This window comes from Ictidomys tridecemlineatus, chromosome 12 (genome assembly GCF_052094955.1).
Source record: "Ictidomys tridecemlineatus isolate mIctTri1 chromosome 12, mIctTri1.hap1, whole genome shotgun sequence".
NCBI lineage: Eukaryota > Metazoa > Chordata > Mammalia > Rodentia > Sciuridae > Ictidomys > Ictidomys tridecemlineatus.
Window position 1 is genome coordinate 30803604 of NC_135488.1, and position 24946 is coordinate 30828549.

Sequence of the window (24946 nt, forward strand, 5' to 3'; positions counted from 1 at the left end):
CATTAGTTTAAGGATTTTTTCCCTGAATTTGCCATCTTATTTTGGCACTCATATAGTTATGGTTTTAAAAAAATTAAATAAAAACATTAACTAATATTTACAAAGAAAAATAAAGTGAGATAAATCTCCACAGAGCCAACAGGCTGTGAAGAGAAGCAGGTTCCTGTGAGTCGTGGTTAAAGGAAGTCTCCCCACGCTGCCTCACATTGCAGGAGGAAGAGACAGGGAGGCGGTGCAGAGAGGGCTGGTTGAGCCTCAGTGAACTCCTGGCAGAAGAGATGGATGCACCACGTCTGTCTGGCCCCCTGGATTGCCCAGGAAACCACCAAGAGAGCAGAAGTCCTCCAGAACCCCGTCTTCCCACCAGACTCCCTTGCCGCTGGCCTTCCCTTTCTCGCAGGGCTACTTTCTGTGGTCACTTAGCTGTGGACGTGAACATGGAAGTGCAGCCCCCTGGTCTAAGTCCACCTCCCTCTTCATGCCTTAGACGATTTCATGCAGTTGAAGATGGATACACTAAAAGACGATGGGAAGCCAAATAATCTCTACTGGACTAACCATTCCCAGACACTAGTTTCAAACGACATTTACTTGGTTCAAGGACCTGCAATCTGGACAGAGCTCAGTGGAGACTGCTTGTCTCTGTTCTGAGCGGGGCTTGAGCAACCCTGGAGGGTTTGCATCCATAATGGCTCCGTTGGATGGCTGGCAAGTTGGTGATCCCCACTGGCTGGGAGCTCTGGGTCCTGTCCACGCGGCCTCTCTTGGGGCTGCTCCGACGTCTTTACAGAAGAGCAGGTGGATTCCAAGAGCAGGTATCCAACCTGCAGAAGAGTGGGAGCTGTCTGTCTTTTCAGACCTGGGCTCAGAAACCGAGGGAAGCTGCATTTCTGTGTAGTCGCGGTAAGTCACGGAATGCACACGGATAGGATGAGTCACGGAACGAACCTGAGAGGACAGGCAGGTGGTATCCCGTGGTTGGAGAAGAGCCAAGGAATTCACATCTGTCTTTGATATTTGCAGTCCACCTTTGGGTCACAGATTAATTATATTCTTATAAATAATAAAATATATTTTATAAATAAATATATTTCATTATGTGAAATCAACTCTCCCCCTTCCAAGAGCCCCCAAAGTCTCCTCCAGTAACAGAATGTATGGCATGTATATACCACATATACAATAATCTATCAAGGCCTCTTGTTCTACCTCCTCTATACCTGTCAGTCTAAGCTACTACAATGATTAAACCCATTTTGCATTATCAATTTATAATCAATTCCATTTGACAAAAAACAGACTGATCCTTCTTTTCAAGTCAAGTGCCCTGTGAAGCTGCTGTGGGATCCAGCCTTAAGGTTTCCTAAGGGACCCTCCAGACATGCTCTTCAATCTTTCTGAGGTCTTACAATTTCAGGTGACGGTTTTGCTACACTTCCCACCACAATATACCAAGCATTGTTTTTATCTGGCTTTTGTTTCACTTTCCTCATGTTCTTCATCTCTGACTAACAGCTTCCTAGAGGGCCCCCATCTTCCACCTGCCCCTCAGACCCAAAGCCAGCACCTGTATTTTAAGCTGTATTTACTAGAGCGCCTCACCCTGGTACCTACTTCAGTTCCAGTTACCTGGACCAAAAAAGCCAGCCCAAAAGTTAGTAGCTGAGTTTGCTCATAATTCTGTGGTCTGGGCATGGCTGGGCCTAGGTGGTTCGCTGGGGTCCACTTGCTCACGGAGGGCTGGAGGGTCAGTGCCGACTGAGTGCTCACTCACTTGGGCTGACCATTTGTGGGAACTGTCCGAGGCTGCAGCTGGGGCTGTCACTAGGCTCCATGAGAGACTGAGAATGGCATGCAGTCTGTGTTCCAAGAACAATATTCCCAGGGAGAGGTAGCAGGAGCTGCCAATCCCCTGAGACCTGGATGAGGCTGGAGATCAGCATATCATTCCACTGCATCCTGTTGGTCAAGAGTCCAGGTGGGGAGACACAGACTCCATCTCTTCATGAAAGGCATGTCCAAAACCTTGTAGTCATTTCTAATGTACCCCACCAACACCCTATTGGGTGACTGCTGTCACAATTCCACATCTAACCACTCCCATTTTATGATCTCCAGTGAGGCAATAGTCTCTGGGATCACTGTGGTGGAAGACACTCCGGAGAGCTTCAGAATTCACTCTGCTCCAGATGCTGACCTGGTGAGTGGTGTGAGCTCCCAGTGAACTGGAGTACCCTTCTGGGCTCTGGTCCCTGTGACTTTGGCCCTTCCTATGCTTTGGTCAAGCCTAACTCATATTCCTTAGCCATTAGTGTGCACGGATGGGGAGATGGAATAGGACTTATTAACTTGGCCTGGCTGTTTTCTTACTGGGAGACTCTCTTCCTTATGGCTTTTCTAACTTTCTGCATATTATCCCTGGGACCTACTCTGAGCAACTTAGTCCAAAGTCCAAGAGCAGACTTTTTCCCCAGGAGGGCTTGTACTAGAAATCAGTGAGCTGTTAGTTACATAGGCAGAGGGAGAGGACAGAGCTTGAGAACAAATACCTCCATGCTCTGTGGCAAGGTACCAGGCATCACCTGCTCTTCTATTCCAGGGTCTGGGTTGACGGTTAAGGCAAATAGAGAATTAATCTTAGGAACTGCTTTTGGAACTGCTTTGAGCTTTCTTTCCTTGACGAGTATTGCTCCCAGATGGCTGAAAATAGCATTTCTTCAGATGGGTCCATGCCTATCACCTAAGTGGATACATCTGAAGGTCGCTATGAATTTCATCAGCCCTCTGTATGTTATTTTTCTGTGACTACGATGAACCATCTGAGGCTGGATTACTTATAAGGAAAAGTTCATGTAGCTCACAGTTTTGGAGACTGAAAGTCCAAGCAGCATGGCCAGGACTCCTTTGGCCACTTGGCACCTTATGGCAGGAATAGTTATGGGAGGGAGTCATCACATGGAAAGACAGAAAGGGACCAGTAACAACCTCTACCCTCTTAAAGGTCCCATTGTTCCCTACTTAGTCACTCTGAGGAACAAACATTCAACATATGAATGCCTGGGAGACAGACCACACCCAAACCAGAAGTCAACCGCTCAAATGTCCCCAACCTCCAGGCTTTCCTGTTTGCAACATTTAAGTAAAATCAACTTAAATTTGTACTTAACATTTGGTGGAAAACCAAGTTTCCCTGACCCTGTTTCCTGACCCTTCAAGGATACCCCTGTGGGCACTGATTTCTTGTATCTGCTGAACCCTCTGTTGAGGCTCTTATATTTCAGTTATCCTCTATGTTGGAACCACACTGTCCCAGAACTTTGGTTTTCCAAATAAACCAGTGTCATGAAGCATTTATATCAGCCCAATTGTCCTGGTTTTAGAAATGCCCAGAGGAGTTTTAAATATCCCAGTGCTGAATCTGCTCCATGAACCAATTAAATAAGACTGTGCGGGGCAGAACCAAGCTTCGGGATCTTTCAAAACTCCTTTGGATATTTCCGTGTCCGCCGTATTGAAGAACATGTCATCCAGCACAGGGCTCCTCAGACGCCAACGCATGGGAATCCAGTGGAGGTCTTGTTGAAGTGCAGGTTCTGATCTGGTCTAGGACGGGGCTCCAGATTCTACGTCTCTTGTGAGTTTGCAAGTCCTGCTGAGGTTACTGCTCCCCAGAGCACACTTTGACCAGCAAAGAGCTGGTGGTCACAGGGATGGAACTGGTCTAGCCAACAACCCACCGGGACCCTCAGATGCCTCCTGGCAAGCATCCCACCACGCTGCCTCCTTCAGACACTTCTCAGAGGTATCGTGTACTTTGATGGCCTTCAGCTTCTCCCTCTTCCCAGGCCCCCTGCCCTGTCCTTCCCAGGCTGCTGCTGCCTTACTGGGCTAATCCAGCTAGTCCTTGTCGCCGAGCAAGTCCTAATGCCACTGTGAAGTTTCCTCCCACTCCTAACGGCACCATTGACTAATCCCAGGGCAGTACTCTGCCCAAAGAATGCTGCTTCCTACCCCTAATCACAGGTTTCCAAACTTCTCCGTTCTAATTACCATCTCCAGGAATTTCTTCACTGCCTTCCAGCCAAAAGGAATGCCCAACAATTCTGTTTATTACATAGCTGGGCTGTAGCCACTTAATGGTAAGGGTTCAGAGGGGTCTGACAGACGTTTCTACGTTTGGCCTCCCACAAATGCAAGGAGGTACCCCAGGGTTCCACTCTTTAGGAGCCATGTTTCCAAATTAATGATTGGGTATAGATGTGACCTTCAAAATCCCCCATCAAGGTAAAAAGACCCTAAGCTGACGATTGTGTCTGGTCCAACTAGAAACTAAATTTGATGGAACAGATTTTGGGGTACCATGTTCTGCTACCAACCCCAACCAGGATCTAGCACATGCAGGCCAACTCAACTCTGCTGTAGCCAAAAGAGTCACCCTCTAAGCTTATCTCCCAGTGGGATCTCCAAAGAGCTGTGGTTCCCACAGAGTATAAGGAAGAAAATAAGTGCAGGGCAGTTTGTCCTTTACACACATGACTCATCTAATATCAGAAAATCTAGGAGCTGAGCTTAATAATTATCAGACAGCTGCGTCATCTGGTGGTGCAACCGAGAGCCAGATCCTATACACAGTGATTCCCAGTTGTGGTCTTCGAGAGCTTTCAAAACTTGCCACTGCCTGGCCTCTACCCAGATCACCTGAGTCTGTCTCTGGAGACAGGAACCCAGGGACTTTTGAAGTTGCTCAGATGATTCCAAGATACGGCCGAACCAAAATGCAAAATGGTCTGTGGATCCATAGCATCTGTGTTCCCTGGAATCTTGTGAGAACTACGAGCTTGGTCCCCACCTCAGATACACTGAATCAGACTGCATCTTAACAGGGCCCGGCTAACGTGTGCACCTGGAAGTCTGGAGAGCTTCTCCAGGCCACCCAGAATCATGAAATGCCAGTGCTATCTGGTGTCGCCAAACCACCTGTGTATCTCTGGAGGCCCAGAGGTTTGCAGAGCTTAGTGTTCACCCTGCACACTGCTGGCCAGGCTGAGATGGGCATTCACATCTCATGACCTCCACCCTGGTGATCTCTGCAGTAGGGATTGGGTGGTGCATGTTGGGAAAACCTCAAGAGGTCCAGATTTGAACTCTAGGACTCTGCTACTTATTTCTAACTCTGTTACCTGGGGTATATTTCTCAACTTCAGTTTCTTCACCAGTAAAAAGGGAATAAGAATATTTGCCCCATGCTCTTTGCAGCCTCAAGATGAGGATTTGTAAAGGGGCCTTGACCCTGCAGTGTGGGGTGCAGGTATCCAAAGGAAAAGCAGAAGCATCATCATGAGCTTGCTCTGCTCCAGGAGGCTAGAAGTGGAGTTCCTTGGAAGAACTATTCGGTGTGATCTGTGACCCAGCAGCACATGCATCGCTGAGAACTCGCTAGACGTGTAGAATCTCAGGACCCAGCAGACCTACTGAACCAGAGCCTGCAGTCCAGCAAGATCCCAGGCGATGTCTGGAGGGTCAATCCACATAGGAAATAAGACATGGCATCTGATAGCAAACCTCAGGATTGCTTGTGTGGGTAAAATCAAAGTAGACTTCTGTTCTGAGTTGGGATGATGGAGCCCTGTGACAAGGGGCAGTGTTCCTCAGCAAGGCAGAGCACTGTCCTGCAGGTGCTAGACATGCCAGGGAGGTTTCATAAAGTTCAGAGATTCCACAGACAAAGTTCTCTTGTCAACACAGGTCCTGCCTGCTGTCACGTCACCCACTGTTCTTATTCTCAGCTGGGGCAATGTTTGCTTTGAGTGGCATCTCAGAAGTGGATACTAACCGTGGGTCCTGCAAGGACCAGGATGAATCCCAGCCAGGGTCAGAAGGTAAGACACTTCTACAAATCCCTTCTGGACATCCAAAAATGGTTCCCCACCGTGGTCAGTGCTGCCCAGAGAAGCCACGTTTCTCTGTCCAACTTGCAAAATGTGTGAGCTCCTGGAATTCCCCCAGGCCCTTGAGTAGACAGGGGCAGTTACAGAACATGGTGGAGATGGACCCTAGGTACAGCGTGAGCACACATGATTTTGATCGTCTGCTAAGATAAAAAAAAAAAATTTTAAAGCTCTGCTTCTCAAATTGACTTGTTTGCAGCTCTAAAACCTCCTCAAAAAAAAAAAAAAAAAAAAAGCAGAAGTAAAATCTTTCCAGTTGGAAGGCTTACTGAAGTTCCAGTTCCCCAAAGCAAGAACGCGGATTCCCCCTGAAAATAGAAAGGTTCTGCCTAGGTCAACAGATCAACAGATAGCAAAATCTTTTATGATTCTTCCCAAAATATTTGAGAAAAATGGCCCTGAAAAGTCTTGCTATAAAGAACCCAAGTCAAGGGCTGGGGCTGTGGCTGAGTGGTAGAGCGCCTTCCTAGCACGTGTGAGGCCCTGGGTTCGATCCTCAGCACCACGTAAAAATAAGTAAATAAAATGAAGGTGTTGTGTTCAACTACACCTAAAAAATTAAATTAAAAAAAAAAAGAACCCAAGTCAACATAGTCGAATGTAGAACGTCGTCAAAGCATTATTGCATGTGCAACCTCCTCAAGAGCATCAATATGCTTCTACGTGAGTGTTTTGCAGATCATACTTCAGAAACCACAGAAGTTAGGAATTAAACTATTCCTTAGCTCAGGGAGCATAAACCCTGCGCACACGGAACGGCTTTTGCTAATCTGTTATCTTTGGCTCATGCCATCAGCAAGAGGCCCTCTGCTGCTTTTGTGGCTTCCACCCACTCAGGTGATTGTCTAAGGGCCTTTGGATGCCAGGTGGTGGGTGGCACAGTCCCCTAGGATGTAGGGAATGCTCTCCTGAGTATGTCTACAGCATGTGGAGGGGAGGTAGTGCCCAGCCCCTCATTTTAAGCCTTCAGAGTCTTAACCTTTGGGGAAAGAATAAGGCCAGGAAGTGGACAAGATCTGGTACCCTGGTGAAAGGCAGGAAATTCACCTCTGGTGAACAAGCAAGGACCAGGCGCCAGGCTGAGCACTTCCCACGGGAGAAGTCATCTAGTCTCCACAACAACTGTGCTAGCAAAGTCCTATGTCCAGAGCACCAGAAGGGTCACTGAGTCCCGTGGCCAACAAGGAGGCACAGGGGTCTGACTGATGCCAGGGCAGGTCTCTTCCTGTCACTCACTGGGGTTGGAGGACTTCAGTGAGTCCCAGAGTTGACAGCTACCCAGAGCTTCCCCATCCCTCCGAGTGCTGTGACAATCTGCCGCAGAGTCAAGAGTGAGTGCTGGCCCAGAGAGGGTGGCCTCTCCCATCTGGCTGATGGCCAGGCTGATTCAGGGGGTGCTGGCAGCGCAGGCTCCGCTCAGGTCCTCTGCTCACCCGCAGTCTCACCCCTGACAAGCTGTAGGTGGGGCTCCAGGAGAGCCGCCAGGGAACATGCCAGCAACTCCCTCAAGACCCACGAGACAGTGAACGCCAGCCTAGTGCTGTCCTGCAAAAAGTACAGCATGAGTCCGAAGTCCATCCAGCACGGGACGCAGCAGTGGCCACACGAAGGCACAACGACCCTCATCAGGATGGGTCAAGGGTGGACTGTTCAGGAAAGCAGAGGGTCGCAGCAAGGGATCGAGGGACCTCAGGGAGGAGGAAGATGTGAGCCAGGGTTCCAGGATGGGAGGACGGGGACAGCAGATGACAGGGAGGGGAGAGGGACCTGGGGTCCCTGCCCGAGGCATCACCTTCATGAAGCGAGGACAAGAGTCTGCGTGTGTGTGGACGCAGTTGGTCACGCAGGGTCACTGCCCACCTGCCACGTGGCCAGCCCATTAGCACACCTCACCCCTGTTATTCCACTCGACTTGTCCCCTGCCCTGTGTGCGGGCCCTTGCCCACCCCAGGTAAAACTGCATGCAGTCACTGCAGGAGGGTCATCGCTCTATCAAGGTGGCAGGAGGAACAAGTTCCCCACTTAGGAGTTCGCCAGCTGAATGCCCAGATCATCCCATATTCAGGCAAATCCCTGGCCATCGCTGCAGTTGGTCCTGCCCCTCAGAAAGGGGCAGGCACACCCCTCTGGTCCCCCCTGGCTCCGGGATCCCCAGCCCCTTCCTGACACAGCCAGGCAGTGGCTGCCTCCTGCCTTGTCTGCCATCCCTGTCCCTCCCCTGTCCTCATCAGCTGCACAGCCAGTGCCCGGGGTGGCAGAGACCCAGGCCAGCTGACCTCGCAGAGGGCAGGCCCACAGTGAGAAGGTGCCACCACCAATAGTAATAGTGATGGGCTTCGAGAACGTCACGCCCACTTCTAGTGTCGGTAGCCACGAGCTTCCATTGGCCCCTCCCCACCTCTGATATCGACCCCAGCAGGACAGGTTCCACGATGCCCCTCTTCCTGGTGGGCAAAATGAGATTTTACGTGTCCTTCTCGTGAACCGCACCTCTTAGGGGTCACTGGAGGTTCCAAGCCTCCTCTATCAGCGAGTTGGGGTGAAAGTTGACCAGAGGAACACGTGTCCTCTGAGCCGTGGCCCCTAGGGGGGACCCAGGGCCGAATCCAGCCTGGCTGATAACGTACTGTCCCTGGTGCTGTTTTCCAGGCTCAAGAATCAAATCTGTAACTTGCAGTAAATTTCTAATTCGAGACCCAAACCAGCAGGTTCTGGTCCTGGAAGGCGGCGTCCTCAAGGCAGTTCCAGATAGACACACCAGAACCGGAGGTGACTCTCAAGCTTGCTCATTCAGTGCCAGATATCTGTGTCCATGCCCCTAGCCTGGGGGGACACCCCTCCAAAGGGACCACTCGGCCCCTCCCTTCTCCGGAAAGGACAAAGCACCGCTGCCCAGGGAGTAGCCTCAGGGCCACTGGTGATGACAGAGGAGGGCCGTGGCCCCAGGAGTCCTCGGTGCCAAGAGGTTCCCACAGGGGGCGGGACCAAGGCAGAGCCAGAGACACAGGGAGAGGGGGATTCTGGGAAAAAGGTGCTCTTGGCCCCTGGCCCATGGTGGGCGAGTTTGATCATGTGGCTAGAGGGAGGAGGGCTTCTGCACCTGAAACGTCAACAGAAAAACAAACCACAACAAAACCATCATTTTCCATCTGACCCATTTTTTAACTTTTTCTAGAGATCTTTTACATAGCGACCTCAAAAGAGACATCAAGCATATCCAGCGGCAGCACCACCGAGGCAAATCATATTTTTTTGGCTGTCTGTAAAGGGAAGCTCTGTCTCTGCTGTGACAAAGTCAAAGAACCAAAGTGTCCCTTGTTAGAATTAAAGGTAAGAGAGCTAGGGGAAATATACCCTGCCCTCCCATCCAAGGAAGTGGAAAACCTTACTGCTAAGGCTGAAAATCTAAACTTTAGCAGGGACCACCCAGATCTTTCTTCTGTTCCTTCAGAGAGTAGCCTGGCTACTGTATTAGTCAACTTTCAGTTACTGTAACAAATACCCAGGTCAATGAACTTATTAAGACAAGAGGTTTATTTTGGCTCACAGTTTTGGAGCTTTCGGTCCATAATCCTTTGGCCCTAAAGCTCTGGGCCTGTGGTGGCTTACCAGCAGAAGCAGGCGCTAGAGCAAAAGTGCTGACGTTATGATCAGGAAACAAAAGAGAAAGAGGAAGGAGCCAGCATCCTACAGTGCACTTTGCAGGCATGCCCCCCAGTGACCTAAAGACCTCCCACTAGGCCCCACCCCTTACAGGTTCCACTGCCTCTCAGCCGCGCCACACTGGGGACCAAGCCTTAACCCTTTGGGGAACATACCAGATACAAACTATAGCAGCTACTGACAAACCCCCTTTGTTTTCTAGAACAAGAACATCAGTGAACTAAACTCACTGGACGAAGAGTACAGCCTGCCCTTCACCTTCATCCAGGAGATGGTCGGCTCCTACTTCACTTTGGAATCTGCCGCAAATCCCGGGTGCTTCATCTGCACCTCCAAAACACCCATGCAACCTGTGGGCATGACCAAAGAGCCAGGGAAAGAAAATAACACTCAATTTAAATTTCAAATTGCAAACGCAGATCTCAACTCAACTCATTCTGGTTAGAGGCTGAATATATGAGTGGAAATGTCCAGGCCACCTTTGACCACAGCCTGGCAGCAGCCAGCCCAGAACCACCAGCACTTGGTCAGCAATGCTAGTTACTCTACCTTTTGCCCCCATTTCCAACTTAGCCCCCCACCAGAGAAAGCCAACTCTGTTCCCCAATCACAGAGCTTCCTTGTGCTGACAACCCCGATCAGAGCCCAGCTGGAGTCCACCCACCTCTCTCTCCATAGAGAAAGTTTTCCCAGCCCTCTGCCTCCCCTGGAGTCTCTGCCAAGCACCAGGGATGCTGGGCCATTCTCTCACTACATAGCAAACTCAGAATCAATAGCCGGAGTTTGTTTCCATTTGGGTGTTCTTCCTGATTTTAATAAGAACAGCAAATAAAATATCTCCACCCCATAAATGTGGTCATAAGCAAGTTCGTGGATTTTGTTTCTGATGTTATTTGTCCCTTTAATGTGCATGCAGTTTTGGTTAATTACAACATTCTAGGCTGGAGTAAATTACTGGGGAACAGTGGTCTCGATGTCTGTGGATTTGCTCTTCCCTAAGCCCACCTGACCTTCCCCTGGTCTGACCTCCCCATGCATCTCAAATGTAGGCAAGCCACTACTGGCTGTCACCTCCAACGGGCAGCGGGACAATGCCGAGCTGTGCAGCTAGCCATGCATGCATGGAGGTGACACGGGTTCTAGGCAAGCGATCCAACAGAGGAAGCAAACCCAGTAGCCTCCTTAGGGTCCCATGTCCATGGGGCATGGCCAGGCACCATGGGCATGAGTCCTCACCAGGGAAGGTGGGCAGCAGGGCCCTTGTCACCCATCTGTGTTGGTGTCAAAGGCAGAGAAGATGCCATCAGCCAGAGGAGGAACTCGGGGCCCAGGCACAAAGTGGACAGGGGAGGCATGTTTGGGCTCCAGGATCTTAGGCACTAGATCCAACTCTGAGGTGGCCTCACCTACCCAGAAAGGGCTCTGCAACTGGGAAGCCTGGTCATGACTGGAGGTCTGGAGCTGAGCCTCCTTTTATTCAGCTGCTCATCTTTCTTGTCTGGATCCTTAAGAAACACCCTATCTGTGTCCCTTAAGACTGATCAGGTGGCAGCTCTCCTAATCTGATCACTTCACCTCTGATCACTCTTGCCTTGTCTCACATCGGGTTTCGGGGGACCCCTCCTATCTAAACCCCAACATGGACAAACTCCACTTCACCTGGTTTTCCAGTAGAGAGGTGACTTAGTTCTGGAATCTCCAAGGTGCTATCTCTTCCAGCTGCTTCATAAGGTAAAATGGACATCTTGCCACCAGGATCAAACTGTTGGACACCCAGGTTGTGTTCTTCATGGTCCCTTTTAATCGCAGCAGACGCCCTCCTTAAAAGAAGACTTTACTCTCCAGGCTCAGATTTTCTTTATTTTAGGAGAGTGGTTTGTTACAGAACACCATTCCACCAGGTCAATGAGGAGAAGCATAAAAAACCAAATCATTTAATGAAAAGAAGTAATGCATACCGTATGTACTGTACTAAAAGCACACTTACAAATTTCTTACAACCCACAAGATAAAATTATATAGCATTCATAAATATCTGCCTATGAATATAAGAGTATCCAAAATGAGCAGAAAGGGTTCACATCTAGTTCCATGACAGGGTGACTTCTGGGGGTGTTGGAAAAGAAAGCACAGTGTGAATGAGCCCAGAGAGAGGCTGCTATTGCAACTCCAACGGTTTATAGGGGTTTTTTTGTTTTGTTTTAGAGAGAGAGAGAGAGGAGAGAGAGAGAGAGAGAGAGAGAATTTTTTAATATTTTTATTTTTCAGTTTTCGGTGGACAGAAAATCTTTATTTTATTTTATTTTATGTGGTGCTGAGGATGGAACCCAGTGCCCTGCGCATGCCAGGCGAGCGTGTTACCGCTTGAGCCACATCCCCAGGCCCAACAATGGTTTATAGTTTTATTGAAAAAATTAAAAAAAAAGACTTGAAGCAAATATTACAACTTAAAATTTTAATTTGACAACTTAAAGTTCTAAGTGGTAAAAACATGAATGTTTTCATATTATGATTTATTATATCCTTTGCTTTATGCTTTCTCAAAATTAAAAAAAAAATAAACAAATCAAAAGAGCAAAAGTCAACCTTATTTTGTCCAAAATCGGATGCCAGGGAAGATCAGCGGTGAGACGCACCCTCCTCTTCCTGGCCACCGTCTTCGGGGCACCTTTCCTCCACCACACCTCCCGCCATGATGCTCCGCCTCACCGGGTCCCAGGGCAACGGAGTGGGCCAGCCATGGGCTGAAAGGGAGCCCAAAGTAAACTCTTTCTCCTTTAAAAAGAAGAATGCCAAGAGGTCGACAGTGGCAGCCAGTCAGGGTCTGCCAGAGCAGTTCCCTGCAGCTCCTCTTTCCCTCTCTGTCCCCTCCAGTGACTGAAGACAGGTGCTGCTCTTCCTTGCTCTGCTCTCCTCTGGCTGATCTGTGCTCTGGGACTTGGCTCCTGCTGTCCACCTGAGGTCCCTGCGGCCTTGTGTGCCTGGCATGGAGAGCGTCGCTCATTCACTGCTCCCTTGACCTGAGCTGCCCGGCTCAGCGCTGGCCTTCCCCTCACCCCCGCGGGCACCGGCCAGCATCCGGGGCTGAGGTCTATTTGTCCTGCAGCAGCCCTCTTGGGCAGGAAGTGAAGATGCCCACCAGCCCCTCTCACCCAGGCCCTCCTCAGGGCCACTCAGCACCCACACTCCTGTGTCCTTGGTCTTCACTGGTTCTAGCAGGTCAGATGCTTGCCTCCTCACTGACAGCGGGTGGCCAGCCCTCTCCCAACCTTGGGTTTCCAGGGAGCAGTAGGACTAGCCCAGCAGGCACTGCACAACTCCCAGGCTGCTTGAGGCCCCTCTCCATGGCCTTGTGGTGGGGGTGGGCACCCCACTCTCCCTCATCACTGTTCTCATGGGAAGATGATGGTGTTGGTGGTTAGAACCCACAGCACCTCTCTCTCTCTCTCTCTCTCTCTCTCTCTCAATCCTCCACTTGGGTCTTCCCTGAACTGCCACGCTGGACCTCTTTGGACCCTTGCTGCAGTCAAAGAGCTCAGGATTCCCCAAGTTGCTTCTCAGACCTTCATTATAACAAATCCTTCACCAAGTGATGTGCCTTAGAACTCATTCTGATATCATTGTTGTACTAGTCAGCTTTCCTAGCTGTGACAAAATACCCAACATAAACAGCCTAAAAGGAAGGAAGATGTGTAGGCTCCTGGTTTCAGTCTGTAGTCAGCTGGTTCCATTGCTTTGAGGCCTGTGGAGTCGGAGCATCGTGGCAGGGAGGGTGAGGTGACATAAAAGTGTTCAGGAAGATGGCCAGGAAGCAGAGAAAGACAGATGGGAAGGGGCTGGGTCCCAATATCTCCTTAAAAGCACATCCACTGCTTCCTCCAATCAGGCCGCATTCCCTAAAGTGTTCTCCACCTCCCAGAAGCGCCACCATCTAGGGACCAATTCTTAGCATGATCCTTTGGAGGTGGTTCCAGATCCAAAACCCTCCTAATGGCCTCAGAGTCATTTCAATATGTGTTACAGGAGCCATCAGCCTGGCCTCACCCTGGGGCTTAACAATCTCATGTTTTATATCTGAAGTGAAGCCTCAGGCAGGCTGCCCTGCCAGGGTCTCCCTGTCAGGACATGACAAGGATGTGAAGTAAGCTCTTTCCACCACCTAGAGACACCCAGCCTCTTCCACCCCAGGATGAAGACACATCCCACCCCCAATTCCAACCGTGCCAGGGACTAGCTTACCAATCATGCAAATCAAATATATGTTCCATAATATTTAACTCTGGTACAGATTTTTTAAATCCCTAGAAACGTCAGCAGGGTCTTGTGACAAGCCAAGTGAGCCAGGGTTAGAACATTGATATCACAAGGCTTTTAATGCCACTTTTGATATGATTTCTTTAAAAGTCCCCATCTGTCAACCTAAACAAAGGGGCAAACAGAGAGATTCTCCAGAGAACGTGGATACTTATTCACACAGAGCAGAACACCTCAGTGGGAACGTGTGGCCATGGCAACTGAGGCCAGGAGAGGTTTTCAAGCAAAAATGGGAAGGATTACTTTAGATATTCTGAAATCGTCCTTGGGCACAATGATTAATCACAAGAGTGGTGTCCATCTGAGGCCAGACTGACCGCTGCTGGACAGGTGTCTCTGCAGAAGGACTTTTTGTAGAAGGCTGGTGGCCTCTCTAAGCTTCGGATCCTTGCAGGCTGCAGTGTAGACCCCACCAGGCGACCATGTGGAAGACCCTGCCTTCTTACCCTTCAGCTTCATCTGTTCATTTTTCAGGGTTGATATAAGCGAATTCATGTTGATTCTGAGAACATTCCTATTTCTTCCACATAACTATCTCTCAGTCCTGCAGGTCAACACACGGCCACCGGGTCACAGCCAGGGGCGACATTAGCCAGGTAAGGCCAGGAGACCCAGCTAGTTGGTAACTGGGGTGACTAAAGACAGCTGAACATGGGTTTTTCCTGGCCTCTTGAAGTACCAGCAACAGCGTGAGGCCCCTACACAGTACCCCTGCCTGGTGGGTGAGGAGCGGAGCTGTCCCATGGCCACAGGAGGGAAGGGGGTCAGCAGGACTGTGAGGGGCGGGGAGGGACCGAGTTTCAGAGAGCAGAGCGAGCAGGAGACACTGAATGCTTTGGGGTTGTCTAAAGAAGAATAAGACACATTCTCTTCCCAGATTTTCAAAGTAAATGTACAGGTTGTCCTGTGCCCTTGGAGTCCCCAAGGCCACACTCTCCCTCATTGCCTCTCCGGCAAACTTTGTTTTTTTTTTTTCTGTGAGGTCAGCAAATGGGTTTTAAGCTTTCCAGGGAACAGGGGAAGAGAGATGGGGACAGAAGTTCCCTGTGCCTCTAAAGCACCATCCCTTCCCTTGGTCCGCCCTCCAGGAATAGAGGTGCCAAGGTGAGTGGGTGGGATGGGTGCTACAGCCTGAGCTGCCCTTAGCCACCCTTGCCATGCAGGGAGATGCACCGGGCTCCGTGCTGTCCACATCCCTCCTTCTCTGTGTCTTCTCTCTGTATCCACCTCCTCAAAGATGGCAGAAGGCTCTCTCCCACCTTCATTCTAGTTAAGCCCACGCTGTTTCCCTAGCTCATTCAGGTTTCTCTTCCCCTCTGGTTTCCCGATAGGACACGCCCCAGTCACACGGAGTGACATCTGTCTCCCTTGAGGACAGGGGCAGCACTCGGGTCTGCTCAGTCTTTAATCCTCACCCCAACGTGAAGTCCACCAGCAGAGGACTCACTCAGCCAGCCCAGGCCATGGAGCTCTGTGTGGAAAAGCCTCTCTCGGTGCTATCTTCTGCCGGTCACCTCCGTGCTGGGGACAGTGCACTGGAATTACTCCGTGGTTTGGGCTCAGGTCATTTTATGGTTTGGATGTGAGGTGTCCCCCAAAAGCTCACGTGTGAGACAAGGCAAGAAGGTTCAGAGGAGAAATGACTGGGTTGTGAGAGTCTTCGCCCAATCAGTGATTAAGCCCCTGAGAGGGCTTAACTGAGTGTCGCTGAGGAGGTGGGTGTGGCTGGAGGAGGTGGGCATTGGGCGTGGCTTTGAGTATACATTTGTATCTGTCAAGCGCAGTCTCTCTCCGCTTCCTGACCAACCTGTGAGCTGCTTTCCTCCACCATTCTTGTCTGCCGTGATGTTCAGCCTCAGCTCGAGCCCCTAGGAATGGAGCTAGATTTCTATGGACTGAGACCTCTGAAACGGTAAACTCTCAAATAAATCTTTCCCCCTCTACATTTGTTCTGATTGGGTCCTTTAGTCACAGCAACAAAATAGCTGACTAAAACAGGTCACTTTGCTTGGGACACCCCTTAGGGTGTGTTTAAGCCCAAGGCTGAATATTAGGACAGGTGTCTGCAAGCATCCAATCATCCAGAAATGCTCTCAGCCACAAAAGTCATGTTTCCATTGTCTAATGAAAAGTCTAGTGTTTCTCCAAGTGTGGATCCAAAAGAATCAACTGCATCAGAATTACTTGAGAGCGTTCTGTAAAAGCCAACTAGATCTTGAGCTGTGTCCCAAACACCTGTGTCAGAACCTCAGGGTGTGTGACCCTGAGAATTTGTGTTTTACACAGCAAATTGCAATCAATACTACCAGGTGGGAAGAGGAGCAGGACAGATGGCAGACCGTGCCCGTCTGGGGCATGGTGGGCCTCCTCACAGCCATGGTCAGCCTGCCCCGTCCCTTTTCTGTGGGTCTGTCAGGGAGCCAGGGTGCTCGCAGTCATGGGCAGCCCTGCATCAGAGTCCAGGAGGACCTGTGATGTTATGAAGAAAGCAGTCCCTCCTCTCCATGACGTTACTGTCACCTGCGTGCACTCTAAAATGCTAAAAATACCAAATACTTTTTTTTTTAAACCATTGGGTTAGTATCCGTCACCATCGGCAGCAGCATCAACAGAAGAGGCTGACCCTGCCAAGCTCTGCCTGTTGTGGTCTCACCTGGCCCTCAGCGACTGGACACTGCCTCACTGCCTGTTTACACTGGAGTCTGGCCTCCTGCCTGAACCCTCAGCCTTTCTGCTAGGATTAGCTCATCAGATCTACTCTAAGTATCTCATTAGACTGGGTGGACACCGTCCTGCGGGAGCATTGATCTATGCACCGTCTTTAATTGCCTCATCAGTGGGCATGTAACAAAACCAGCACAGCCACATGCTCTCTTGGGAAATAAATTTTTTGCTAAGTTAAAAAAAAAAAAAAAAAAACAATGTGATTGGCTCTTATCCATCTGAGAGGTACAGCCAGAGCTTCGTGCCATTTCTGGCCTGCTAGAAATTTCTGTCGCTGGTTCTTCGGCACATCCTTCAATACTAAAAGCTACCTTGGGGCAGAATAATTCCCCCACCCAAGATGCCCACACCCCGATCTCCAGAATCTCTGAGTACTGTTGTGCCATGTGGCAAAGGGACTTGGCAGCCATGAGTAGCTCCACCTCCTGAGTGGGGGGGGGGGCAGCTGGATTATTCAGGCAGACCCCTGTGCATGACCAGAGTCCCTGCCAGTGAGGAAGGAAGCCAGGAGGGTCCGAGTGTGAGGTGGTGAGGAAGACCTGGCCAGCCATTGCATCTTTGAAGGCAGAGGAAGGGACGGTGGGAATGAAGGGACCTCGAGCCTCTGGAAAGGCAGGACGTGGGTTTTCCCTGGAGTCCAGAGCAACACCTGCTGATGGCGTGATTTTAGCCCACGGAGGCCCATTGTTTTGAGTAAACATTGAGTGGTCAGTAGCAGTAAGAAGCTCACCTGCCCAACCTCCTTCCTGCAAGCTCCTTAGTGTTTTAGTAGACTTTATGCTAAAGTAAACGAAAAGCAATTAATACTACTGGCAACCTAAGAGGCAAAACTAGTAGACAGCTAGTTTCCAGGCCTCCCTCCTGGCCCCTCATTGTGTTTCTAGGCCCAGGTGATATTCGGCCAGCTGCCCTTGAGGAGCTCAGAGCCCTGCTTAGGGACAGAACCCGGCCCCTGTCACCAGGTCTCCTCACAGCCAATGTGATGTGACTGGCTGGTCACCTGCTCTCTGGCTGCCACCTGACCCAGACACCCTGTCTCGGTGCCTTTCCCCCATGTCAGGTGACTCTGCTACCTGTCTGAAACCCACCCACCCCTTTCCACACATCACGTGAGTAGATGGCGACTTGCGGTCACCCCTCTTCCTTGCACATTGTACCCTGGACACCCTCAGCCACTTCAGTGCACTTCTGCCTCGGTAGATCCCCAGGGCTGCTACGTGGCAGGAACTGCTCTTTCCAGAGCAAGGCATGCACCCTGCAATGACTTCTGCAGCAAGTGTCCAGCTGGGCCTGGCCAGATGGCACCATGTGACCCAGCCCCCAGCCTGTGACGGTTCAGGGTAGCAGAACCCAGAACTGGATTTCCTCTCCAAAGAGAGTCCGTCATTAGGCAATCCTTCTTTCCATAAGCCTCAAACGCAAACCCCTCCTTGTGGGTGAGAAATGAAACTCACAGACACAGAGTTAGTGAGCAAGCAGCTGTTGTGTTCCTCTCTGATGGGTAGAGTCAGAGGAGAGGCCGGGGAGGTGCCTGAGGGGACAGTTTCTTCACTCTGCCCCTACTGGCTCATTTCAGTTCTGCTAGGATTCTCGAATGAAAACTCGGTGTGTTTCCTTCGCCCGGTTTTATCCGTCACTGTAACAGGATCTCCGGAATTGCGGGACGTGCAGATGAACCAGCCGGGGTGGGCAGCGGACTCCAGGGTGTACCGTGAGCCCACCTTAGACTTGTAGAAGACGTAAGCCCGGCGCGACGTCTCCTTCTGGGCGGCCAGGCTCATCAGCTTCTTCTTCTGTGAGATAAGAGGTGACAAACAGCAGAGGCTTCCAGAGGGAGAAAACCCAACACACCATCCTCTGCTCCAGGCCTTTGCCCGGAGAGGAGGAACGGATCTAGGGCAGATGCCCTTGGGAAGGCTGGTGTGGGGCTTGGAGCCATGTTTTCAGGATGACAAGTATCCAAGCCTTCTCTTCCCCACCCCAACCCCAGAATTAAAGATCAACTGAGACAGGTGTGGTGTGATCCCAGCCGCCCAGGAGGCTGAGACAGGAGGATCTCAAGTACTAAGGCAGCCTCAGCAACTTAGGCCCTGTTTCAAATTAAATTTAAAAAAAAAAAAAAAAAAAAGGCTGGGGACGTGGCTCAGTCAGTGGCTAAGCACCCCTGGGTTCAATTCCCAGTACCAAAAATTTTAAAAATAAACAGATAGGGAAAAAAGCAGGTATCAGAAGGCCATGGGGAAATTGGCTCTATGCATGATCTTAAAAGATGGATTAAAAACCATGCCTTAGATCTGCAGCCAAAATCGGGCCACTTGTGGGTGACCGTAGATACGGGAAGACAGCCTGGAATGCTCACCTTCAGCTGAAGGGATGGCTTACGTTTTCCTTTGTTCTTGTAACAGCAGAGACAGAACTCTCCTTTAGAAACGGCCAACAAAATGGGAGACCCTTTCTCCTCGGAGGGCTTTGCCAGATGTGAGGCCAACACAAAGAATGTCTCTGTGTGAAGACAGAGCAGGGAGATCCCAGTGACCTTACTCACAGCCCCGCTCCACCACCTGCTGACCCTCCGCCTTGGAGCCAGGATCAAAGTCCCCTCCCCCATGCTGGCCCAAGGCTCCTCTTCCAAGCCTGAGCCACAGGCTCCTTCTCTCAGCCCACCCTTCCAGAAGACTCCCCTCTGATCCCGTCATGCCCTCTACCCACTTCCTAAAGCTCTTTAGGGCCTCTCACCAGGACCACACCTGCTGGCACTGGGGGCGTGGTACGTCCAAACCCGTGCAAAGAGAGGTCTCACCTTGGCTGGACTGTGAGTTACCTGGGAGGATGTAGCTTTTATGTGGAATTGCTTTGAGGGTCCCAGAGTCCAGGACCAACACTTTATGATCACGGTCGAAAATGCTGAATTTCTGGGGCTCTTTGGCCTTCACTCTTGGACCTGGACAAATGTGACCAGATATCAACGCATCCCAGCGAATGGGAGACTCGGCCCATCTCCCCCACATCCCAGGGTGCCAGCCCCAGCTCCCAGGCTCCAGACTCTCTGCCTTGCTTGGGACGAGCACATTAGCGCTGGACGTAAGCACGTGGGGTCCAGAGTTTCACAGATGGGTTCAAACTGAGTGTCGTTCATGGCTGCCTTGGGACCTGGAACAAGCTACTGAATCTTTCCAAAACCGAATGTCCTAGTTTGTGAAATGGGGACATTAAAATCACCTACCTGAGAGACGGTTGTGAGGATTTAAATGCTTACTAAATAAGTAGCACTTACCGGAGCCAAGAAAGCATCCGTGCTACAGATGAGACCTGGACCATGGCAACCATGGCTTGTCCCGACCCACTTTCCTAAACTCTGGCTGGGCATCGTGCCCACAGCAATGCCTGGGGTGGGAGAGACCCTCACACCGTCTGTCCAAGAGAGTGATAATGGGCATCTAGGTGGTGGAACACCAAAGCAAGCAGATCCAGGAAGCAGGACACTCCAAGAAGGAGCCACACCACAGTGGCTCCTGTAGGAACCCCAGGGGTGGCCCCCCATCCTGGAGAAACCTCCTAAAGTGGGAGAAACAGCCATGGGGGTGCCAAGGGGTTTCCCAGGCTCTGGGCTCCTAAGCAGGAGCTTCCAGCGTTGGGCCGAGGCTGTCAGGGATGGGCAGCTGAGAAATGTCAGATATGACAATGTGACAATATTGTACCCACCCCCTGCAGGGTGCCACGGCATGCGAATCTGTGACAGGAAATTCTAAGGCACAGAGTCATCCTAAGGCCTCATTCTCTTCCCGTTCATGGTCTCAAGGCCTCTGCCCAGCTGCTCAGTGGACTGTCCCCCGTGGTCTCCTCCTCCCTGAGGACCAGGAGGATCCTCTTGTCACATTGCTGACCCTGCCTCCTCCCTGCAGGCCGCTCAGTCTCCTCGGAGTGGGATGGCATCCTCTGGCTGCCCCAGCCCCCTGCACTGACCACCTGGGCCTGCTCACAGGAATCAGTGTCCCCATCTCAACATGACAGCACTATCAGCTCCTAGGCAGGTCCCCTGTCTGGCTTGTATGTGACCCTCCACATCCCCACAGAGCCCCCAACAGGGGACTCTCAGTGTCTGTGAAGGGGCCAGCCCAGGCCAGATCTTGAGTGACTCCATGGTGACAAGGGGTCAGGGGAGACCCCCGCTCTCAGCCTTGGTTACTCCAGACTCTCCCACAGTCTGAGTCCCCAGGGCAGGGGCTGTGGGGTTGGAGCCCTGAGCTAGACGGACTCTGAGCCTTTAGTTTCTCACACCTGGCTGGGCACTGGATCCCTGGGGCTGGGGCTGGTGTCTGGATCCCTGGGGCTGGGGCTGAGAATGGTGTCTGGATCCCTGGGGCTGGGGCTGGGGCTGAGAATGGTGTCTGGATCCCTGGGGCTGGGGCTGGGGCTGGTGTCTGGATCCCTGGGGCTGGGGCTGAGAATGGTGTCTGGATCCCTGGGGGTGGGGCTGGGGCTGAGAATGGTGTCTGGATCCCTGGGGGTGGGGCTGGGGCTGGTGTCTGGATCCCTGGGGGTGGGGCTGAGAATGGTGTCTGGATCCCTGGGGCTGGGGCTGAGAATGGTGTCTGGATCCCTGGGGCTGGGGCTGGGGCTGGTGTCTGGATCCCTGGGGCTGGGACTGAGAATGGTGTCTGGATCCCTGGGGCTGGGGCTGGGGCTGGTGTCTGGATCCCTGGGGCTGGGGCTGAGAATGGTGTCTGGATCCCTGGGGCTGAGAATGGTGTCTGGATCCCTGGGGCTGAGGCTGGGGCTGGTGTCTGGATCCCTGGGGCTGAGGCTGGGGCTGGTGTCTGGATCCCTGGGGCTGAGGCTGGGGCTGGTGTCTGGATCCCTGGGGCTGAGGCTGGGGCTGGTGTCTGGATCCCTGGGGCTGGGGCTAGTGTCTGGATCCTTGGGGCTGGGGCTGGTGTCTGGATCCCCTGGGACTGAGGCTGGGGCTGTTGTCTTCAGACCCTGGTAAGCAGCAGCCCTGAGTTGGGCCTACAGAGGGTGCATTAAATGCCAGCATCTGTGGCTTCCTCCCCATGTCACCTGGGGCAGGTCACGGCCACTCTGCCTCAGGTTCCACACTTGGACAGTGTGATGGTAGCAGCTTCCTCCTGGGGCTGCTGGAAGGTGACACCCATGGCACCCTGTGGGGGCAGCCACCCCAGGCTCCATCGTAGGGTGTCCCAGGGCGCCCCTGCTGGACACCCTCCTGTTTCTCAGCAGTGCCGTGGGGAGGTCAGGGTGTCAGCCTCCTGGCAGAGGTCAGACAACATTCAGAAGGGTCCCAGGTTCAAAGCCTCCGCCCCCCCGCTGTGCCCTCACCCACCTGGGTCACTGCCCTCTCTGCAGAGGCCCACCTTGGGTACATCTTTCCTGAAGACCCTCCAGATGGGCTTCCCCTCCACAAAGGGGAAGCACCCTTGGGTGTCTCCAGTCTAAGAGGGCCCAGCAGAACCATCTGTCCCCTCACCCCTCGGCCACCCATCACTGCACCCCGGGACCTTACTTGTATGCACAGAACTCACAGAGGCTTGGCTCTGGCCTGTCTCCATGGGGCTTCCAGCTGGGTCTGCAACCAGGGACAGCAAGTGAACACAGACAATTGGGGTATCCCAAGCGTGTACAAGCTCTAGGTGCCACTTAATTCTTTAATTCATTTTGTTTGCACAGAGAAATACAGAGCAGAGAGACAGGAGTGACATTTAAAAATGGCTTCCCTGGACACACATGTTGCAAAAGAGAGAAGAAATAATCCGGGGTCAACCTCTGGCAGGTTGTGGTCTCTGCCTTCATGCCCCATGCGCAGACCCACATCTCCTGTGGTTGCCCTTGACCTCTGCCTTTCTCCAGGGAGTGCCAGAGCCCTGCCCAGAGTCACTGACCCAGGCCAGCCCCTCCACCTCGGGCCTTTTCTCCTGGGCAAGCTGGGAGGGCTCAGATGCTTTAGGAGGGGAAACCCTGCACTGGTGGTGAAGCTCAAGGCCCTGAGCCCTGAGCGGGGAACAGTCCACTTATCCACCTCTGTGCGCCTGGGCCCCTGAGGCAAACTTTACTTTCTAGATCCCTCTAGTCTGGTTCATTTGCCAGGGAAGTTCTGCCGCTCACTCGCTGTGCAAGGCTAGCCGGGAGGTCCTGCTCTCAGAATTCTACTCTGGTCCTGCTGTGACTTTTCCCCAAAATGTACCTTCTGAGCAGCACTGGGCTTCCTCTTCTTCCCAGTCTTCAAAGTCCATGTTCTCTCCTGTGTTGTCCTCCAAAACGGACATCTTCTGTGTTGGTGTGATAACAAGAGGCACTGCACCTGGACAGACAGGCAGGAATCAGCTCCCTGTTGCTCCATGTCCCTGAAGCAGCCTCTCGCCCTGCTGTCTGCTTGGCAATGCTCCCTGCCTGCAGGAGGCCTCACAGAGCGGGACCACACTCTCCCATCTCTCCTCCAAAGCAGCATGTTCCAAACAGTGGGACACAACTCCAACACGCAGGTCACACTATCACTTCAGTGAATCTTGACAACGTTTCATAACAATGATAAAGAATAAAAAGCTCAACGTGCAGTGCTCTTGGGACTGACACACTATGGCCCACAGGCCAAATCTGGCCCACTTGTTTTGTGGTTAAATAAAGTTTGATTTTCCTCATTTACATAGTGTCTAGGGTTGCTTTGGGGGCTGCAGTAACAGGTGAGTACTTGAGAGAGAGAGGCCAGCAACACCTAACGTACCACCTGAGCCTTTCTGTAGAAGGTTGCTGACTCTGAAGTAACCTAATCTTTACCTAACAGAGGGCAATATCCCTGCAAGATCTTGCCAAGAAACACTCAGTTCCCAAAGGCCCCAGAAAAGCTCAACTCCTGTCTTGGGCAGGTAGATTCCCACTATTTGCTTCACTAGGAGCGTTGGAGGAGACAGAATTATATAAATTCTTCACACCCTATTTCATTTGACAAAGCACTTTCCCCAACATTAGTCCAGGAGAAGAAATGGAGCAAGAACTCTTCATCCCGTTTTACAGGTGAGAAATCTGAAGTTATGTGACTTCCAGGCAGGTACCACTTCCGAGTTTGTGGAGATGGCATTTGGTGCGAAAACCAGATCTTTAGAGAATGGCTTAGGAAGACACCAGGAGAACCAAATTGCTTTGCAATAAATAAAAATGACAAGAAAGGACTCCAGGGCTCAGCCCTGGGGACAGTGAGCAGGAGGGAAGGTGACCACCAGGCAGCTCTAGGGAGCTGGGCGGAGATGATGGGTCTTTAGGCTCAGCAGTATCTACCATTAGGTTTTGAGTTGTGGTTGGCAGCACCCTGTAGTCACAGAGCACAGCTGCCTTTGCAGTGTGGGGTAAATCAAGGAACGAATTAAGAAGACAGAGAGTTTGACAATACATCACCACAAGACGTGCCTGGCAGAAATGCAGATGCCCAGAGGAAGGAACGTTACCACAGGCTGGAGGACTTGGGGACATCCCTGTGAGCTGCTTAGGGAATCTGGAACCCATATCAAGATAAATCCAGGAGGCTCCCACTGTACTCCCTGAAGAGGGCATGGACAGGCCATCTGAGCTCTCCCTGTCCCCTTGAGAACACTCACAGTACCAACTTCCAAAACCTCTTTCCAAAGACCAGTACTTTCTAGATCTGAAATCAATCTTCTCCGCTTACAGAGAAGCTGCTGGCATCATCTGGACTTGCAGGTTTGCTAAGCCAGTGTCCACCCGGCCCTCCAGCAACTCTGTGACACTGGCCCAAGCCGTCCTGGGAGCCTGCTGGCTGCTACCGGGGCCAAGGGCCTGGCGGTCTGGGCATCTTGGAGATAATATTTCTAAAGTGGGGAGAAAAGGAAGGTGTGGCCAGGCTCTGCCACCAACCCATCGTGACAATGGGCCTTGGGGTAGGGGAATGGGTGAAGACCACCTACCTGGCCTGGGGATCGCTGTGATCTGTGACTCCCTTGTGGACTCCTGGGGCTCTGTCTTCTGTGCTTATAAACCCTGGTCTGGAGGAGCCAGGCTGGTCCTGAATGGGGACGTCAGATTTGGGAGTGGGTGTTACAACGCAATGACGGCATTCCTGCAGCCAATGATAAACAGCTTTCTGGGTCATCAGACACCTCTCATCACCTTGTGGTTTCCATGCCAATGGTATAAACAATTCCCGTGGGGTGGTGTCACTCTGCCAAGGCCTGTGCCTCATCCACATGACACACTACAAGGCCCTCGAGATGGACTTTGTAGCTGCACACTCTGTCCAACTGTGAAGGGGTAGGAAACAGATGTGAGTGAAG

The 24946-nt window shown here is 51.7% G+C and overlaps 2 protein-coding genes across 3 annotated transcripts; one reads left to right on the forward strand and one right to left on the reverse strand.

The window, feature by feature from the left end:
- Positions 1–2121: 2121 nt before the first annotated feature.
- On the forward strand, positions 2122–10462 carry LOC120884951 (interleukin-37). 2 transcript variants are annotated; one of them, XM_040271210.2, is made up of 5 exons: positions 2122–2200; positions 5746–5879; positions 8598–8717; positions 9124–9278; positions 9814–10462. In XM_040271210.2, the coding sequence occupies exons 1-5, from the start codon at positions 2190–2192 to the stop codon at positions 10054–10056; spliced, it is 663 nt and encodes a 220-aa protein (XP_040127144.1). In that variant the 5' UTR covers positions 2122–2189; the 3' UTR covers positions 10057–10462. The 2 variants fall into 2 exon arrangements, 1 of the variants encoding a protein (XP_040127144.1); XR_013429361.1 differs by lacking the exon at positions 8598–8717.
- A 7651-nt stretch (positions 10463–18113) lies between these two features.
- On the reverse strand, positions 18114–24680 carry LOC101963966 (interleukin-37). Its single transcript, XM_005340256.3, has 6 exons — positions 24581–24680; positions 22849–22965; positions 22171–22233; positions 19471–19590; positions 19009–19151; positions 18114–18442 (listed from the first exon to the last, which is right to left on the reverse strand). The coding sequence occupies exons 2-6, from the start codon at positions 22928–22930 to the stop codon at positions 18209–18211; spliced, it is 642 nt and encodes a 213-aa protein (XP_005340313.2). The 5' UTR covers positions 22931–22965; positions 24581–24680; the 3' UTR covers positions 18114–18208.
- Positions 24681–24946: the final 266 nt, after the last annotated feature.

Excerpts from the sequence above, each read along its gene's own strand:
- LOC120884951 (XM_040271210.2), top strand. Across the intron at positions 8,718-9,123 it reads TAGACACACCAGAACCGGAG|AGATCTTTTACATAGCGACC; the intron begins GTGACTCTCAAG and ends AACTTTTTCTAG. Across the intron at positions 9,279-9,813 it reads GTCCCTTGTTAGAATTAAAG|AACAAGAACATCAGTGAACT; the intron begins GTAAGAGAGCTA and ends TTTGTTTTCTAG.
- LOC101963966 (XM_005340256.3), bottom strand. The coding sequence starts at position 22,930 with ATGTCCGTTTTGGAGGACAACACAGGAGAGAACATGGACTTTGAAGAC. Across the intron at positions 22,234-22,848 it reads AGCCCAGTGCTGCTCAGAAG|ACCCAGCTGGAAGCCCCATG; the intron begins GTACATTTTGGG and ends CCCTGGTTGCAG. Across the intron at positions 19,591-22,170 it reads TGTGAGTTCTGTGCATACAA|GTCCAAGAGTGAAGGCCAAA; the intron begins GTAAGGTCCCGG and ends ACATTTGTCCAG.